The sequence below is a fragment of the Garra rufa genome, chromosome 6 (genome assembly GCF_049309525.1).
Source record: "Garra rufa chromosome 6, GarRuf1.0, whole genome shotgun sequence".
NCBI classification, from domain to species: domain Eukaryota; kingdom Metazoa; phylum Chordata; class Actinopteri; order Cypriniformes; family Cyprinidae; genus Garra; species Garra rufa.
In genome coordinates, this window is record NC_133366.1 from 18,070,842 (window position 1) to 18,090,716 (window position 19,875).

Sequence of the window (19,875 nt, forward strand, 5' to 3'; positions counted from 1 at the left end):
TGCATTATCATCCTGATACATGGCACCACCTTCAGAGTACAATGTCTGAACCATTGGGTGCACATAGTCAACGTTCACACCTGTTCTTACTGGTGGAATGTGCAATCAGTGAAGATTGGCCACCAGGCTGCAAAAATATAGCCATGAAACCTCCAACATTATATTGGCCAGTGTTTCAGTTTCATTGTCCAACCCCACAGAGTGGTCTGATGAACAAGAAAAGTGAAGTTGGACATCTCCCATGGCATGCATAGTCACCAGATCTGAATATTATTGTGCCACTTTGGGGTGTTTTGGAGGAGCGTGTCAGATAACATTTTCCTACACCAGTATCATGTAGTGACCTGACCCCTGATCTGCAAGAGGAGAATGGCTCAAAATGCCTTTGGCAACTGTGCAGGACTTGTATATGACAATTCCAAAGACGAAATGCTCTATTGGCCACAAAAGGAGGCCCAACACCATACTAACTGTAGTCTAAAACCAGGTGTTTCAGTTTCATTGTCCAACCCCTGTATATATATATAGGACAAATACACACAAAATTACTAAAACTTTAAAATTTAATACTAAAATTCTAATACTAAACTAGGTAAAGCTAGACAAATGTTCTTTTCAAACCTTATAAACAGGAACTTAAACAACACTCGCACTCTTTTTGCTACCGTTGAGAGACTAACAAACCCCCCTAGTCAGATCCCTAGTGAACTGCTCTCCGACAGCAAGTGCGATGAGTTTGCTTCCTTCTTTTCTGAGAAGATCAATAATATCAGAAAGACAATTAGACAGATTCGACCGCAATTTCAAAAAGAAGTCATTATGTCTACTTTTGAAGCAATCGATAGCAACATTTTGGAAGAAACAGTACAGCGCCTCAAATCGTCAACCTGCCACCTTGACACACTTCCCACATCTTTTTTCAAAAGTGTGCTTAGCTGTTTAGAAGCTGATCTCTTAGAAGTGGTGAACACCTCACTTCTTTCTGGGACTTTTCCAAACTCCCTGAAAACTGCAGCTGTTAAGCCCCTTTTGAAAAAGAGAAATCTTGATAACACCATATTGAGCAACTATAGACCAATATCAAATCTTCCTTTCATAGGTAAGATTATTGAAAAGGTTGTTTTCAATCAGCTGAATTACTACTTAAACTCAAATGGATACCTGGACCATTTCCAATCTGGCTTCAGACAACATCATAGCACAGAGACAGCGCTCATAAAGATAATAAATGATATTCGCCTAAATTCAGATTCTGGCAAAATATCAGTGCTGGTATTACTAGATCTCAGTGCTGCGTTCGACACAGTCGATCATAACATTCTTTTAGATAGACTGGAAAACTGGGTCGGGCTTTCTGGGATGGTTCTCAAATGGTTCAGGTCATACTTAGAAGGGAGAGGCTATTATGTGAGTATAAGAGAACATAAGTCTAAGTGGACGTCCATGACATGCGGAGTCCCACAAGGCTCAATTCTAGCGCCGCTGTTGTTCAGCCTGTATATGCTCCCACTAAGTCAAATAATGAGAAAGAACCAAATAGCATATTACAGCTATGCAGATGATACCCAGATTTACCTAGCCTTATCGCCAAATGACTACAGCCCCATTGACTCTCTCTGCCAATGCATTGATGAAATTAACAGTTGGATGTGCCAAAACTTTTTACAGTTAAACAAGGAGAAAACAGAAGTCATTGCATTTGGAAACAAAGATGAAGTTCATAAGGTAAATGCGTACCTTGACACTAGGGGTCAAAAAACAAAAAGTCAAGAATCTGGGTGTGATTCTGGAGTCAGACCTCAGTTTCAGTAGCCATGTCAAAGCAGTAACTAAATCAGCATACTATCATCTTAAAAACATTGCAAGAATTAGATGTTTTGTTTCCCGTCAAGATTTGGAGAAACTTGTTCATGCCTTTATCACCAGCAGGGTGGACTATTGTAATGGTCTCCTCACCGGCCTTCCCAAGAAGACCATTAGACAGCTGCAGCTCATACAGAACGCTGCTGCCAGGATTCTGACTAGAACCAAAAAATCAGAGCATATTACACCAGTCCTCAGGTCCTTACACTGGCTTCCAGTTATGTTTAGGATAGATTTTAAAGTACTTTTACTTGTTTATAAAGCACTCAATGGCCTAGGACCTACATACATTGCAGATATGCTCACTGAATATAAACCTAACAGACAACTCCGATCACTGGGATCGAGTCAGTTAGTAATATCAAGGGTTCACACAAAACAAGGGGAATCTGCTTTTAGCTATTATGCCGCCCGCAGTTGGAATCAGCTTCCAGAAGAGATCAGATGTGCTAAGACATTAGTCACATTTAAATGCAGACTCAAAACTCATCTGTTCAGTTGTGCATTTATTGAATGAGCACTGTGCTACGTCCGAACAGATTGCATTATTTTATGTATAATCATTTCTGTATTAATTAATTTGAAATCATTTTCTTTTTTTAAATCATCTTAAATGTTCTTAATTTTGTTTTTATTGTTGTGATTATTATTTTAAATTTTTATGATTTTTATGCTATTGTGATTTTAATTCCTTTTTATGTACAGCACTTTGAATTACCATTGTGTATGAAATGTGCTATATAAATAAACTTGCCTTGCCTTGCCTAAAATAACTGAAACTGAAATAAAATGAATAAAACAATAGACAAAATAAAATAAAATAAAATAAAATAAATAAATATATAAATATATATATATAAAGGACAAATACACACAAAATTACTAAAACTTTAAAATTTAAATACCCAACATAATCAATCTCAGTCATAACATTTTTTTTACTTTGCTTTTTTGCTGTTGGAGTAAATAGGAACACAAAAACATATATTTTTGCAGTATATTTATATTTATAAAATTACATTTGTGGCTCTGTTCACCACAATAGAAGTATAACCAACGACTATCATGACGACTCACTTCTGAGAACCTGGGCGTGTGAAAAGGGTCTTAATTTTTTTCTTCATTTTGTCTTAACTTTACATTTTTTCCTTATGTTTTAATTTTTTTTATATCTTAAAATATTCAGTTCACTTCCAGGTACATTTTTTAAATGTCAGATTATCAATGAGTTTTTTTATACTTTTGGACCCCAACATATAGTGTTCAGATTTTAATAATTTGGCTGTGGTAGTGAGAAAGAAATAGGTTAAAATTTGCGCACCCTCAGGGATGGCGGCTACAGCCAGAGCCACTGCGATCTTAAAGTAGTACACAGCTCCACGCAGCCAGCTGCCTCCGTGCACTGGGTCACTGAAGTGACCGATGTTAATACCCCAAACCGCCACACAGATCACTGTGATCACCTTCAGACAGAGAGAGAAAGAGAAAGAATGATTCACATTCAAGTAGCTACTTCCAACTCGATAATGCTGACAAATTGCTACAGAGTGAATGCTATGTGTTTTGTAGCAAATGAGGGGATCTGTCAATGAAATACTGCTGTAAAAACAATTTCAGTTTGAATGTACATTTGCAATGTATTTTTTGCTTCATCTATTTAAAACATATGCGTGGAATTTTAGATTAGATTATATTAGATTACATTCAGTTTAACTGCTATTGGGCAAAGTACAAGTACCCTGCCAATAAAGTAGTTATATATTATTCAAATAAAAGTGCAAGCATAAATGGTGTGAGGTATAGATGGCAGGGTGTACGATAAATGCAAATGACAAAGAATAAAAATAAGACAGGGTGCAGATACAGTAATAATGAGGTTTAAATAGTAGATGACAATTATAGTCCAAATGGCAATATGTATAAATATAAAAGGTGCAGTGAGTTCATGAATAGTAGAAATGTCCAAAAAGGACTGAAATAGTAAAAAATAATGAGGTACAATAATGAGGTACAAAAATGGCAAATTACCGTCACAGTGCAAATGATACGCTCTGAAAAAAACTCAGTGCACTGAAATCAAGTATAGCAGGAAATATGCTAACGGCAGAATATGGAATATGATACAGATATGTATGTGTTTTTTAATCGCTTGGAACTGTTTGAATTTGGCTTTGCAGTTTAGCACACTGATAGCTGAAAAAAAAAAAAAGGAAAAATCTCCATGCTGCACAGTATATATTTAAAAGCCAACTCGTTTTTTAAAAAGTCGTATGCACATGAAAGAATCAATATATGCTAAATTGTTGACCCTATAGAGTGTTGTCCCAACACGTCATCAATTGGCCATATTTTTTACACTAACTGTAAAAAATGCCACTGAACCAAATATTTTGAATATTTAGTTGATTATTGCTGCTGAAAATGCTCAATTATCATCATGTTTTGGGCTGTACTAATTAGTCAGACTGGGAAGAACATTTGGAGTACTATAGACTGCCAAAAGTAATACCAATTCAAGGAGAAGAGTGCAAAACGGTCTGAGGAGCAAAAGGCATTTGTGGTTGGCCAAACTGAACCAGGATTTCCAGGCCAAGAATCTTGACAACATTCATGTTTGTTCTTATCATTTCCGGTCAGGTAGGTGAAATATTAGGCTGATATCTTAATTAATACTGCTTGTGCGTATCTTTATCACCGATTAACTTTAGTTTGTCAAAATATTGCGCTCTTTCCTGCTTACTAAGCCTATCTCTATATGATTTAAGAGCTTCCATGCATTTTTTCATGGTTTAGACATAAATTAGCAAACCAACATATTCAATTGTCCATTAACCGTGCAATTCATGCTGCATTTACATCCAAGTATGTCCAACATGGCCACAAACCCTTTATTATGTTGCATATTTAAAAAATAAATGATTTTTTTTTGTATTTTTAATTACATTGTTTAAACGTGTAGTTTGGTAGTCCAATCATGGTAGGGTTTAAAATCACACTTCCAGTTCATTCATCAAACTGGAAATGGAGAATCACATTGAGCACATTGCTCTGCTTTATATGGCACATTTCAACAGGGAGCATAATTACTCGACAAACAATAGTGTGTCTGTAAAAATAAAAAAGAGAGCATAGAAAATTGAGTTTCTTACCTTGGAGAGCTGCTCTCCAAACTGGTCTAGTTTCTGTTGCAGAGGGGTTCTCTCTGGATCGGTGGCTGCCATTTCATCTCTGATCTTCCCGATCTCTGTGTGCACACCTGTGGCCACTACAACACCTATCGCTCGCCCAGCTGCAATGTTCGTCCCCTACAAAAACAGACATTCACATGTGTGAAGATGACATGTGAATAACTGTTATAAAGAGTCATATCACTTACATTACTTTTAACAAGCTTAGGAATTATCCAGGGTCCAAAATAAACTCTTGAATAAAATGATAAAATAAATAAAACTGTTGGCCAGGTGGACATGAATTGTGACATAGTACATTATTTAGAAAAAGTTACTTTAATAAAATCTAAGCAGCACAAATGATCGACTATGACTATGTCAACTGCTTCAGTTGAAAACATACCAACTTATTCCTGACTTTAAGTTAACCAAATGAAATACTAAAGAACAAAATAACACTGCATAAATGTGTTTTTGTAGCAGGTGACTTTTTTAACAGCTACCATTGTCAGTTGAGACAAAAAGTTAATTTTGATGCCTGGATGTGTGATATTTAAAGTCATTTCATTCATTGATTCGCTTTTTATTCTGGATATGTCCTCCAGGTCGCTGTTTATGCTCCTGTCCTTACATGGCCAGACATCCATTAGACTTTCTCAGTGAGACAGAAGTAATGGAGGCTTTCGCGTGTGTGTGTGTGTGGGTGGAGTCTTTGAGGCTGGTACTCTCTGGTCATTATCCATCTGAGAGCTCAAAGCCTGTGTGATGTGATGACTCAGTCTATAGCCATGAGGGAGCAAACAATATGAGTGATGTTTTATTCAACACACAGGCTCGACTGCCGGACATAATCCACTACAGTACACAAACAATAACACACATCCACATCTGGCCGAGTTTAATCCAGTTCCTAATCACCACAGGAAGCAAAAACAAAACCTGAAATTGATAAAGAATTGCTGCAGATGGACAGATCACAAACATAATTACTCTTACAGAAAAGAGCATGTTCTTCTTATCCTGGTTGACGGCACGGGGGTCAGGCACTGGGTCTGTGTGTTTTAGGACGGATACAGACTCCCCCGTTAGGATGGACTGGTCCACTCTCAGTGTAGTAGAGCGTATGGAGGTCAGTCGGATGTCTGCTGGGACTTTATCACCAACTGGATAAAAGCAGGTGCAAAAAAGAGGACTCATATCATTTTGAGAACAACTTACACAACCAGTCAAAAGTTTTTGAACAGTAAGATTTTTAATGTTTTTTAGATACGTCTCTTCTGCTCCCTAAATCTGCATTTATTTGATTCACGGTACAGCAAAAACAGCACAATTTTGAAATATTTTTACGGTTTATGATAACGGTTTTTAATTTAATATATTGTAAAATGTAATTTATTCCTGTGATTTCAAAGCAGAATTTTTAGCATCATTACTCCAGTCCTCAGTGTCACATGATCCTTCAGAAATCATTCTAATATTCTGATTTGCTGCTCAAAAAACATTTATTATTATTATTATTATTATGTTGCAAACAGCTGAGTAGAATTTTTTCAGGTTTCTTTGATAAATAGAAAGTTCAGAAGAACAGCATTTATCTGAAATAGAAATATTTTGTAACATTATAAATGTCTTTATCATCACTTTTGATCAATTTAAAGCATCCTTGCTAAATAAAAGTATTAATTTCTATAATTTCTTTCCTAATAAAAACAATTAATTATACTGACTCCAAACTTTTGAATGGTATAGTGTATAATGTTACAAAAGTTTTTTTTATTTCAGATAAATGCTGATCTTTGGATCTTTCTATTCATCAAAGAATCCTGAAAAAATGTTTTAAGTATTGATAATAAAAATAAAAATGCTTCTTAAAACAGCAAATCAGCATATTAGAATGATTTCTGAAGGATCGTGTGACACTGAAGACTGGACTAATGATGCTTTGATCACAGGAATAAATTACATTTTGAAGGAATAAATTACATTTTGAAATATATTCAAATAGAAAGCAGTTCATTTAAATAGTAAAAGTATTTCACAATATTACTGCTTTTGCTGTATTTTAAATCAAATAAATGCAGGCTTGGTGAGCAGAAGAGACAATTATCACTGTTCAAAAACTTTTGACTGGTAGGGTAAGGCATCAATAGATGTACATATTTTAGAGAAATGCAACCAATATGCAATTAAAACAAATGAGGGGTGGTTTAGGTAATATAATGATCCCTTGATAGTTACTTTTAAAGCCACTTATTATAATATTATGATGTTAATGTAAATTTTGGTAAAAAACTTTTAAATTGCAGTAATAACAAATTACAAAGTCATTAGACTGCATCGAAAATCATTTCAAATATTTGTACAAATGTATTATTATTTAATGTTTATATATATTTACTGTGCTCTGATGTGTTAATTACATACAAAAGCATTTCTGAAATATTCAGAAAAAAATCTAACAGTCTATAATGGCATGTATTATTTATTTAAATGTATTATTTAATTGCTTTAAATAACTACTTTCATTTTGCTACCGTGGGGCTTTGAGATTTGAACTACAATGCGGCTGATTAGCACCTCATACTTTACAATCTATCTTTAGAAACTAATGTCAGTCAAGATACAGTTAGACACCAAAAAGACGTCAACCTTATTTTTATTCATTAGCTTTGGGATTCTTAGAATAGAGCTTTGAGTGGAGGGCCAAGAAAATTCAGAGACTGGGTCTTAACCCTTTTCTGTCAAATATGATCTAGAGACCACAAAAAATGGTTCAAATAAAAATACACTATGTATTATCAGCATAATAATTGAAGATTTTTCTTAACGGTTAAAATTGACCCTGATATCCTACATATAAGGAGAATGGACAGATGGACAGTCGGATGGATGAATGATTAAACTCTTAAAACAATGTTTTTTTTTTCCCCAGATTTAAATTAGATTTTGAATACTCATATTTTATCAGACTTTTTGGATCTCAGTATGTATGTACATGTATGTAAATGATTAAGAAATTTACTTTGAAGTGACCAAATCATAATTGCAAATGCAGCTGCAAAGGAAAGTCAAATTAGGTTGATTGCCAATTAGCAGCAAGCATTAGCTATAAATGGGTTTAGACAATTAAGACTTTGATGTGAGTTTTCAAAGCAACAGGAGGCAACTAACATGAGAACATGAGTTCCAAAGATGCCAAGTGTCGCAGTTGCAGGTGCATCAGTTACACATGAATCCAGCACAATTGAATGCATCCAGGGAAATAGCCTATAAAAGTACTATGAGCAAAAAAATCTGGAAAAGAATCTGTGGCTGCAAGTCATAGCTCACCAACAATAATAGTAAGACTGAATAACTGGCCTAAAGCTTGAGCACGATTTCAAAAATGTAAACAGTATTTAAAACAAACTTCATACAGTTAATTTTTAATAGCGTTTTCACGATGTATCATCAATCGGCCATATTGGCAGCACTGAGCATGAACAATGCCACTGAACCTAACAAAACTCGCAAATTTTGTTGATTATTGCTGCTGAAAATGGTCAATTATTGTCATGTTTTGGGCTGTACTAATCGGTCAAATGGGAAAAACGTTTGGAGTAATATAGACTGCCAAAAGTTATAACAAATCAAGGAGAAGAATGCAAAAAACTGTCTTGAGGAAGAAAAGGCATTTGAGATTGGCCAAAATTAACCAGGATTTCCAGATCAAGAATCATGACAATATTTGTATTTGTACTTATCTTTTCCAATCAGTTAGGTGAAATATTAGGCTCAAAATATCAGGTCAAAATATTGTTCCCTTTCCTGCTTACTAAGTCCTTCTCTATATAATTTAGCAGCTTCCACACATTTTTTTCCATGGTTTAGACAGCATAAAATAGCAGAGCAATGTATTCAGTAGAACATTAACTGTGCAATCTATGCTGTTGTTTACATTTGAGTATCTTCAATATGGCCGCGCATAGATATATATATATATATATATATATATATATGTAGATACCCCATTGAACCGCTCCAAGCATGTAGATGCGTCCGCCATATTGCAGTGGTCAATTCGCCATACTATAGGTTCCCAGACCAACGGCTGTGCAGGACTGTGGCATTTCGAATATTCAGTGAATACTACTGTGAATTACATAGATCTATGGGTGAATGACATAAAGTTGACCGCTGCAATATGGCGGACGGCTTACGTATTACACCCCATAGAAACAGTTGCTAATGAGGCATCTACGTACATATATCTATGTGGCCGCGTATCCGGTTAACTGACCAAAACATAATGTAAGTGCAAACACTCTATAAGCCTGTTTTATTAATGCACAAAGAATACATAACCAGTTTAAAAAAGCTGAACCCCTGAACAGTAAAAAAAATGGACTGAGGAGTTATTTTTCATAAAGTCTGGAGAAACTCACATAGTCGTGCCAAATTTTAAATATGGTGGGGAACTGTGATGTTTTGGGCAGCAGTCTCACGGGAGTCATTACTTCAGATAATGTGCATGGTTTTTGGAAAGAATCAAACTATGCCAAACATGTATTTAACAATACTGTGGGAACAGCTGGCTATTTTCTTGAGAAACATCTCTAATGCATCTGAGACAGACCGTGCTAGGCAGTTTTGATTGGCTTCTACAAACAATCAGAACACAGCCATCTCTTTAGCAATGTCCTAAAATTATCTGCAGACATGTCCTTTGAGAATCGACCTCTCTTTTTTTCTTTACGGAAACACTGGCACATCCATTTTATTTTATTTTTTTATAACTCTTACTCCAGCCTCTGAGAAACTAATTAGTTTAACAAATCATCAAAGGCAACTGGGACATAAATGAAATGCATCAGCATACAATGTACAAACTACAGAAATTCTCTCATTAAATGCATTTTATATTGGTAAGTTTAAAAGAGATGTAGAAATCTAGTTCTCATTCTTACCAGCCACCTCCACAATGTCCCCAGGCACAATTTCCCTGGCTCTGACCCTCTGTACACTCTTCCTGTCCTGTCTGTACACCTTCCCCATTTCAGGCTCGTATTGTTTTAGGGCTTCGATGGCATTTTCTGCATTACGCTCCTGCATACATACATACATACATATAGTGAGCTGTCATTTCTGAAAAAATCTACTGCATTATTGTCTAGTCCACAGGCTTAAAATATTTTATATTAACATATTTGAGATGTATTTAACTATTTACACAAACTCGTACCTGCCACACTCCTACAATGGCATTGGCAATAAGAATAAGGAGAATGACAAATGGCTCTACGAAGGCTGTGATGGTTCCTTCACCTTCCTCAAACCAGGCCAGAGTCTGAAAGACAAAGAGTGAATATGTAATGCAAAACATAGGCAAGGTGAATTTCTGTCAAAGCTGTGGTAACAACTGAATGTAAACTGTGTTTCAATGCACAATCTACACCAGACAACAGCTGCATAGATGGACACATCCATTTCCATTTAAAGATCAAAATTATTTTACATGAAGCTTTGAGGTTGCTCTAAATTTTATCTTAAATTTAGTGTAAACATCATTTTTGTACACAACGATACTCTCGTGAGTGCGCATCAATGACACAGAAGAGAAGAAATTGATGAATGAAGTCTGTATTTTTGTTTTCTTTGTGCACAAAAGTATTCTCATAGCTTCATAATGTTACAGTTGAACCATTTATGCCACATGGACTATTTTAACAATGTTCTTACTATCTTTCTGGGCCTTGAATGTGTCAGTTGCATTGCTGTCTATGCAGGGTCAAAAAAGCTCTCAGATTTCATCAAAAATATCTTCATTTGTATTCCAAAGATGAACCAAAGGTCTTACAGGTTTGGAACAACATGAGGGTGAGTAATTAATGAGTCTTTGATTGTCTTTATCTTTGATTCATACTCACAAAGGAAATACAGGCAGCAAGAAGGAGAATCCGAACTAGCAGATCCTCAAACTGCTCCAAAACCAGTTCCCATAGTGACTTCCCTGTAAACAAAAAGAAAAATCTATGTACATAAAGACCTATGGTAGTCACAAAATTTCAAGATCACTTTCCATTAAGTGCTAAAGAAAAGAACTATCAGACTAGCACACTAAAACCGGGAACATGTTTAAAAAAAAAAAAAATACAAATCCATCTTAAAGAAACATTCGATTGAGATCTATTCAGCTACAAACAGACTGCAAACCTCATCCAACCTCCCCAGGGAATCCAGTAATAACTAATTATCTACACAACCAGCATCTCCCATGTAACAAAGGTAGGCTCAGGGAGACTTAACTGCGAGTATATGATGAAAGATCTGCGAATAATTACACAAACCCAAGGGAATGACTCACCTTCTTCTGCAGGTAACTCTGTGGCACAGGTTGTAGCAAAATAAAAGAAAATGGGCAGAAAGAGCAATTTAAAGGTTTAATTAAATATCATCATGACATTATATTTTGTTTATAATGCATAAAACAGTTCATGCAAGATATGTAATACCATTGGGGCCCCATCTTTCTCTGCTTTTCCTCAATTGCTCAGAGCTCAGTCCCGTTGTCTCGTTGACACCGAAATATCCCAGCACCTCCTCAACCGTCTTTGTATGGGCATTGTCCATCCCTGCAAGAGAAGAATATATACATATATATATGTATATACACTACCAGTCAAAAGATTTTGAACAGTAAGATTTTTCATGTTTCTCTTCTGCTCACTAAGTCTGCATTTATTTAATCCAAAATATAGCAAAATATATAGTGTCACATGATCCTTCAGAAATCATTGTAATATCATAATTTGCTGTTCAAGAAACATTTTTATTATTGTTATTACTAATATTTAAAACAGTTGAGTATTCAGTGTATAGTCAGTGTACTTTTTTTTAGCAAGGATGCTTTAAATTGATCAAAAGGTGATAAAGACATTTTTTTGTTACAAAAGAGTTATATTTTAGATAGGCCTAAATGCGGTTCTTCTGAACTTCCTATTTAGCAAAGAAACCTAAAAAAATTCTACTCAGCTGTTTTCAAGATAACAATAAATGTTTTTTGAGCAAAAAATCTGAATATTAGAATGATTTCTGTAGGATTGTGTGACTGGAGTAATGATGCTAAAAATTCAGTTTTGAAATCACAGGAATAAATGACATTTTAAAATATATTCAAATATAAGGCAGCCATTTTAAATAGTAAAAACATTTAGTAAAAATTGTACTGTTTTTGCTGCACTTTGGATCAAATAAATGTAGGCTTGGTGAGCAGAAGAGACTTCTTTAAAAAAACATAAAAAAATCTTTTGGTAGTGTATATCTTTAAGATGCAACTGAATGGTGACTAAGGGTTTCTGTCTAACATTTCCAGGTTTGGACCAACATTACGGATAAATAATGACAGAACTTTCATTTTTTGTCCTTTAATTTTCAAAGGAGACTCACTCTAACAGGAGGAAACTTTTAATATTAAGAAAAAATACAGTATCCTAATTTAAATTTTAAATTTGTGTATCTATATTACCTGCCTAAATAAAAGACTCAGGATATTATATGTGACCCAGGATCCTGGATCACAGTATATTTGTAGCAATAGCCAACAATATATTGTTTGGGTCAAAATAATCTATTTTTCTTTTACGCCAAAATCATTAGGATATTAAGTAAAGGTCTTGTTCCATTTACATATTTTATAAATTTCCTACCGAAAATATATCAAAACCTAATGTTTGATTAGTAATATGCATTGCTAAAAACTTAATTTGGACAACTTTAAAGGCGATTTTCTAAATATTTTGAGATTTTTGCACCCTCAGTTTCCAGATTTCAAACAGTTGTATTTCGGGCAAATACTGTCCTAACAAACCATACATCAATGGAAAGCTTATTTATTCAGCTTTCAGATTATGTATAAATCTCAATTTAAAAATTTACCTTTATGACTGGTTTTGTAGTCCATGGTCACATATTTAATGTGACGCGAAACTACTCACCTGTTACTGTACCTGGCTGCAGGTTCAGCTATTATGGTGACTTTTTTATATATATATATATATATATATATATATATATATATATATATATATATATATATATATATATATATATATATAAAACATTCAAGATAATATATAACTCTACAAGTTTCTCACATAAATATCTGAGACTAAATGTTTCGGTTCATTTCCTAGTAAAATGACGATGCAAATGTAAATAATAGCGACTCGTTAGCTGTGAATTGTTTATATTCCTGTCAAGTTAGGTTTACAGCTGACTGAGCAAAATACGCACAAACACTAATGATCAGATTCCCTCTAAATGTCTGATCCTGCAGGCACTGTGATCGATATCCCTCCCTATCTTACTGTATTATCAGACACAGCATGATGCCGACAACACCTTACTCACCAGTTTAACTGTAATTCAGTCCTCTGCAAACCAGTGACTTCCGTTATACCAAAAGCGTTACACTAAACCGCGACAAGAGAGAATATCCCAGTTATAACCCAATGCGGTGTGGTATTGTAGATCGATCTGCTGCTGAAATCTAACAGGACAGAGAGGCAGAGTGATCGCACTGCAGCGCAGCTCAAGGCAAATGATGATTTTCTGCTATGCGTTTTCCTTCTGATTTCAGCATGATCCGGAAAATTATACAAAAACAATTCAATAATTTTTTTAAGTAGATTTTCGACGCTGTCAGTTCTTCCTGAATGTTCCGGTAGTATTTAAAAGGCCAAGCCGATGCTATAATCCACCGTTACCTCCTATCTACGTAACCGTCGCTTTATTTAATACTAGGTCACTGAGCGACATTATTACCGTAGGTGCTTCAGTCGCAGCATCGATGGGCAGCGCTGCAGCCAATCAGCAAACAAAACATCATCCTGACGGACGGACTGGACAAATCATGTTTATGCTTCTCCTGATAATCCCGCCCACTCGTTCTTGCTGCAGGAGGGCGGGGCTTCAACCCGCACTGTGGCTTTCTGTTTAACCAGTGACCGTTGAGTGCGACAGTATACGCCATAAAATTTACATGTACATAAACCATTTAGACCACGTAAATGTTACGTGACGCCACTGTGAACCAATAAGAAACAACTCTAACCGAAGAGGCGGGACAACGTCTTTCGGGTCAATAACCCAGCCCCTCCCCCGCATCCATCTGTCACTCAAGGGAGGTATATTGTAGATAATGACGCGCTAGTGGATACTAGGGCCGTAAATGTACGAGGTCGATATGCCGAACCAGCAGATTTGTAATAATCATAATCATAATTCACGTCGACGTTGAGATGATATAATAAATTCCAATCAAATATGCAGATTGATGGGCTGGGAAGGGATCTGACCTATTTCAATTGTTGCCATAATTATCTGCCCCTAATTAATATCATTCTCAAGAGGCGCTGCTGTAATTCCTGTATGCACATATTTTACATATGCCTTACTGTAAAAGCTACACTACCAGTCAAAAGACTTGTGATGTTTTTTAAAGAAGTCTCTTCACCAAGCCTGCACTTATTTGATCCAAAGTACAGCAAAAATGTACCATTTTGAAATATTTGTGCTATTGCAAATATGTTTGAAAATGTGATTTCAAAGCTTATTTTTAGCATCATTACTCCGGTCACATGATCCTTCAGCAATCATTCTAATATTCTGATTTGCTGCTCAAAAAATATTTATTATTATTATAATGTTGAAAACAGCTGAGTATAATATTTTTTAGGTTTATCTGATTAATAGAAAGTTCCCGAAGAACAATTTAATGCACCCATTCTGAATAAAGATGTTAATTTCTATGATTTCTTTCAAATAAATAAATAAATAAAACTCAAAGCTTTTGAATGGTATAGTGTATAAGGTTTTTTGTATTTTGGATAAATGCTGATCTTTGGATCTTTCTGTCATCAAAGAATCCTGAAAAAAGTGTACTCAACTGTTTTAGATTTTGATAATAGTACAAATAATTAAAATAAAAATGTTTCTTGAACAGCAAATCAGCATATTAGAATGATTTGATTGAAAATGTAGCTATGTCACAGGAATAAATTAGATTTTAAAATATATTCAAACAGAAAACAGTTATTTTAAATAATGAAAATATTTCACAATATTATTGCTTTTGCTGTATCTTTGTTCAAATAAATGCAGGCTTGTTGAGCAGAAAAGAATTCTTAAAAAAAAAACATAAAAAAACTGTTCAAAAACTTTTGACTGGTAGAAATGCAAAAACTGAAAACTGTCTATTAAGTAGTAAATAAAGTGTATTAGTGAAGAGAAATCAAAGTGGACTTATTAACATTATTTGGTTCATTAGGAAATACGGCATGCAGCACACAGCACAGGGGACCTTTAGCCATAAAACATGCTCCCTGAGCATTACACAAACAATTGGACCTGTGTAGTATTATAATATAGCATAAAACAGTGCATTTTGTGTAGCATGTCCATGTTCAGTTCCATATAAATAGTACCATATAAATCATTCAGTTTAACAACGCCTTCAACTTGTGTATTAGCTTCTGCAAAATTTTATGGCATCTGCTTACGTATTTTAAGTTCACTGGATACTTAAATGCTGCTTAAATATTGTCGGATGTAATTTATTTCTACATATTGTTTATAAATTGACCTTTAGTTTGTGGTTTAGCAAGCACACAATGTCATAAGATGCTGACATTTGGTTAAATTTCCATTGCTACGTCAGATGACCAAAATTCAATGTCAATTCAACGTCTAATGTCAACATTAATTTGATATCCAATACAGATGTCAGCTGATGTTAAAATTTTGTTGTTTTTAGGTTGTGTAACCAAAATCCAACATTAGGTCAACGTCAAACTGACATCAAATTCTGACGTCAACCTGTTTTTCATTCTCAACCAAATTGCAACGTCTGTCCACCTTCTTGTCCAACATCAACCTAACGTTATATTAATGTCCGATGCCTGCTGGGAAGATTATAAAGTACTTCTAAAATGTAACAAATGTATAAAAAGTGACATAGAATATACTAATAAAATGGTTTATATAAAATAGGATATATATAAGGATTTATGCAATTGATATGGTTATGCATATGGAGCAGGTGCACAGAGAGTAAATCATGATTTATAAATGCCTGAGACTCAACTATAGTTTTTGTGTATAAAATGTTTAATAAAATGTAGTGTAAAAAAACAACAAAGCAAACATAGTAGAACATTTCAAACACTACAAAATATTTTCTTTTCTAATCTTTCTGTGTTTTCTCCATCATTTTTCAGAGGGGATAGTCACACCAGAGACTGAAACAGACAAAGAAAGTGAGTGTTATAACGACAGGCTTCGGCTGGTTTTTGATTGTATCTGCATGTGTAAAAGGGAGAGAGAGAATATGTGAGTGAGTGCATGCTAGTAATACCTCTGTGTGTACTCCAGGTCAGTGCTCTCCTTCAGTAAAATGTCTTTAATCTCCTGCGGGGGATTCAGCCCATGCAGTGCTGCCCTCTCCCATCTCTGCAGTCGACTGATCCCTAACACACACACAAACAACAAACACACACGCACTACTATTATATATTATATCTTGAAAAGATTTTAAGACCTCAGAGTGATACAGCTGATAATTCTCAAGGTTTTATTACTTTACAGACTACATAAACCACATAATAATACAGCCATAAACTTGCAAATAGATAGGTTAATAAAATTAACGGCGTACCTGTGCATGGTCCGAATTTCCAGTCCAGGTCGAACTTCTTCAGTTCTAGTAGATCTTTTTCTCTTTCACTCAGTTGTGGGGGCTCAGGCTCTGATAAGTTATAACATTGTTATAAATGATCACTGGCACAATTGCATGTTCCTTTAAATCATTTGCACAGTTTAGGAATATGATGACATATTGCAGATCTCTGCTTTCATTGAAATATGCACATACACAAACACAAACCTGCTACTGGTGGTGAAGGAGACTTGTCTCTCTTGCCACCTCTCCTTGCCTTCTTTACAACCTTGAAGGTGTCGGTTATGAGTCCACGCTTAGGTGTCATATCTAAAATTAAAGGACAGTAGTAAGTAACATTTGTATTTATACATTTTTTTCATTGTTAGTTCATGTTAATTAAAGGAGTAGTTCACTTTCAGAACAAAAATGTACAGATAATGTACTCACCGTCTTGTCATCCAAGATGTTCATGTCTTTCTTTCATCAGTCGTAAGGAAATATGTTATTTGAGGAAAACATTTCAGGATTTATCTCCATATAATGGACTTATATGGTGACCCTGAGTTTGAACTTCCAAAATGCAGCTTCAAAGGGCTCTAAACCATCACAGCCGAGGAAAAAAGGGTCTTATCTAGCAAAACGAGCGGTTATTTTCTAACCTCAAATGCTCATCTTTTCTATCTCCGTGTGTACTCCCGGGTAACCCCACTGCTCAAAAAACCTACACTGAACACTTCACTCATCGACAACTACAGACCTGTCTCTCTCCTTCCATTCATAGCAAAGACACTGGAAAGAGTCGTTTTCAACCAGCTTTCTTTATTTCTCTCACAGAACAATCTATTGGACGCTAACCAGTCAGGTTTCAGGAGTGGCCATTCAACTGAGACTGCTCTACTGTCTGTCACTGAAGCCTTGCGGACTGTTAAAGCTGATTCCAAATCATCAGTACTCATTTTGCTGGATCTATCTGCAGCTTTTGACACGGTGAATCATCAGATCCTCCTGTCCACCTTCTCAACGCTGGGCATCACAGGGACTTCACTTTGCTGGTTCCAATCCTACCTCTCTGGTAGGTCTTTCAGAGTGGCCTGGGGAGGGGAGCTATCCAAAACTCATCAACTGGTCACTGGGGTTCCTCAGGGATCAGTTCTTGGACCCCTCCTCTTCTCCATATACACTACATCTCTGGGCCCCATCATACAGGCACATGGCTTCTCCTACCATTGCTATGCTGATGACACACAGCTCTATCTTTCATTTAAACCAGATGATCCATTGGTAGCTGTGCGGATCTCAGGCTGCCTGGCGGATATCTCTGCATGGATGAAGGAACACCATCTACAGCTCAACCTAGCAAAGACTAAACTCCTCATCTTTCCTGCCACTCCATCTTTACAACATGACTTCTCCATCCAGTTAGGTTCATCAACAATTACCCCATCGACTTCAGCCAGAAATCTGGGTGTAATCTTTGATGACCAATTGACCTTTAAAGATCACATTGCTGAAACTGCTAGATCTTGCAGGTTTGCATTGCACAACATCAGAAAGATCAGACCCTTCCTAACAGAGCATGCTACACAACTCCTTGTCCAGGCCCTGATCATTTCCAGGCTGGACTACTGCAATGCTCTTTTAGCCGGTCTTCCAGCATGTACAATCTGGCCTCTACAAATGATTCAGAATGCAGCAGCACGACTGGTCTTCAATGAGCCCAAAAAGGCCCATGTCACACCTCTCTTCATATCTCTGCACTGGCTACCGGTTACAGCACGCATCAAATTCAAGGCACTGATGCTGGCATATAGGACAGTCACCGGCTCATCACCTGCTTACCTCCATTCACTACTACGCATCTACACTCCCTCCAGATGTCTGAGATCCTCTAGTGAAAGACGCCTCATTGTACCACCACAGAGAGGTATGAAATCACTTTCCAGAACATTCTCGTTCAACGTTCCTGCCTGGTGGAATGATCTTCTCACCCCTATCCGGAATTCAGTCTCCTTAACAGCTTTCAAGCGACTGCTGAAAACCCATCTTTTTCGCCACTATGTGACTCTATAAAAAAAAAAAAAAAAAAAAAAATTCTCCTCTCTTTCTTGATCTTCCAATTCTAGCCTGCACTCTTCTAACAACACCTGATATATGGTATTTTTGAGCACTTCCTATGTTGATCTGCCTCCTTAGGACGAATCACTTGTTGTATTCCCACTTGTTAGTCGCTTTGGATAAAAGCGTCTGCTAAATGAATAAATGTAAATGTAAAATGAATAAATGTACTCTGTGTAGAGATTAAGTATATCAATTGTAAATGTTTTTAGAAAATAACCGATTGTTTCACTAGATAAGACCCTTCTTCCTCAGCTGGGATCATTTAGAACCCTTTGAAACTGCATTTAAACTGCATTTTGGAAGTGCAAACTTGGGATTATATGGAGAGAAATCCTGAAATGTTTTTCTCAAAAAACATAATTTCTTATCGACAGAAGAAAGAAAGACATGAATATCTTGGATGACAAGGGGGTGAGTACATTATCTGTACATTTTTGTTCTGAAAGTGAACTACTCTTTTAATGTAGTGAATTAATACAGGTTTACAACATGAGGACAAGCCAGTGCTTCTTCATAATTCATCTTCAGCTCATTCATAATCAAATATGTGGAAAATGTACAACATAATGTTGTTTTATATACAACATTCCTGTTTTATACATTTTGTTAATAGGAAATATCACAGCAGCGCACAGTAAAGGAAATCTTTGGTCAAAGTTGCTTTTCAAACATTATACAAAGAAACTCACGTATGTAACAAAGTACAAACAATTCATTTTTGTGTAGAGTTCAAAATAAATTGCATTAAGATGACCAGTAAAGGCCAACTTTATTTATCGATCGATCGAACGAACAACACTGCTTCCGTCCGGACTAAAGCTTTGCAAAACTGTAACTTACATGCATATATGAAATTCACGGCATAACTTACCTGAATGCTGCTAGAGTTTTGTCGGACGATAAATTATTTGCCAATGTTGACAGCAGTCTGCATCAACACAACCTTTCAGCTTTCGCTTTGTGGTTCGATCGTTTACAAAACAGACGGACATTCAATGGGAAGGGCGGGGCTACGCACAGAGCGTGATG

At 35.8% G+C, this 19,875-nt stretch overlaps 2 protein-coding genes across 2 annotated transcripts in view; both read right to left on the reverse strand.

Annotated features, from left to right (window-relative positions):
* Window positions 1-13,810, reverse strand: part of LOC141335975 (sarcoplasmic/endoplasmic reticulum calcium ATPase 2) — a 30,678-nt gene extending 16,868 nt beyond the window's left edge. Inside the window, exons 1-9 of the mRNA XM_073841480.1 lie at window positions 13,422-13,810; window positions 11,525-11,644; window positions 11,377-11,394; window positions 10,940-11,022; window positions 10,255-10,359; window positions 9,980-10,118; window positions 6,030-6,196; window positions 5,013-5,168; window positions 3,185-3,326 (exon numbers count right to left, since the gene is read on the reverse strand). Of these exons, the coding sequence (XP_073697581.1) occupies window positions 3,185-3,326; window positions 5,013-5,168; window positions 6,030-6,196; window positions 9,980-10,118; window positions 10,255-10,359; window positions 10,940-11,022; window positions 11,377-11,394; window positions 11,525-11,642 (928 nt within the window). The 5' untranslated portion in view covers window positions 11,643-11,644; window positions 13,422-13,810. The remainder of the gene's footprint in view (window positions 1-3,184; window positions 3,327-5,012; window positions 5,169-6,029; window positions 6,197-9,979; window positions 10,119-10,254; window positions 10,360-10,939; window positions 11,023-11,376; window positions 11,395-11,524; window positions 11,645-13,421) is intronic.
* A 2,345-nt stretch (window positions 13,811-16,155) lies between these two features.
* Window positions 16,156-19,857, reverse strand: pold4 (DNA polymerase delta 4, accessory subunit). The gene is made up of 5 exons (XM_073843339.1): window positions 19,718-19,857; window positions 16,954-17,055; window positions 16,726-16,815; window positions 16,426-16,537; window positions 16,156-16,309 (listed from the first exon to the last, which is right to left on the reverse strand). Exons 2-5 carry the CDS (start codon window positions 17,051-17,053, stop codon window positions 16,285-16,287), a joined length of 327 nt encoding a protein of 108 aa, XP_073699440.1. The 5' UTR covers window positions 17,054-17,055; window positions 19,718-19,857; the 3' UTR covers window positions 16,156-16,284.
* Window positions 19,858-19,875: the final 18 nt, after the last annotated feature.

Bases quoted from the DNA above. Each gene is read 5' to 3' on its own strand.
- pold4 (XM_073843339.1), bottom strand. From the start codon at position 17,053: ATGACACCTAAGCGTGGACTCATAACCGACACCTTCAAGGTTGTAAAG. The intron at 16,816-16,953 runs GTTTGTGTTTGT...ATAACTTATCAG, and splicing joins TCCTTCACCACCAGTAGCAG to AGCCTGAGCCCCCACAACTG. The intron at 16,538-16,725 runs GTACGCCGTTAA...TGTGTGTGTTAG, and splicing joins GAAATTCGGACCATGCACAG to GGATCAGTCGACTGCAGAGA.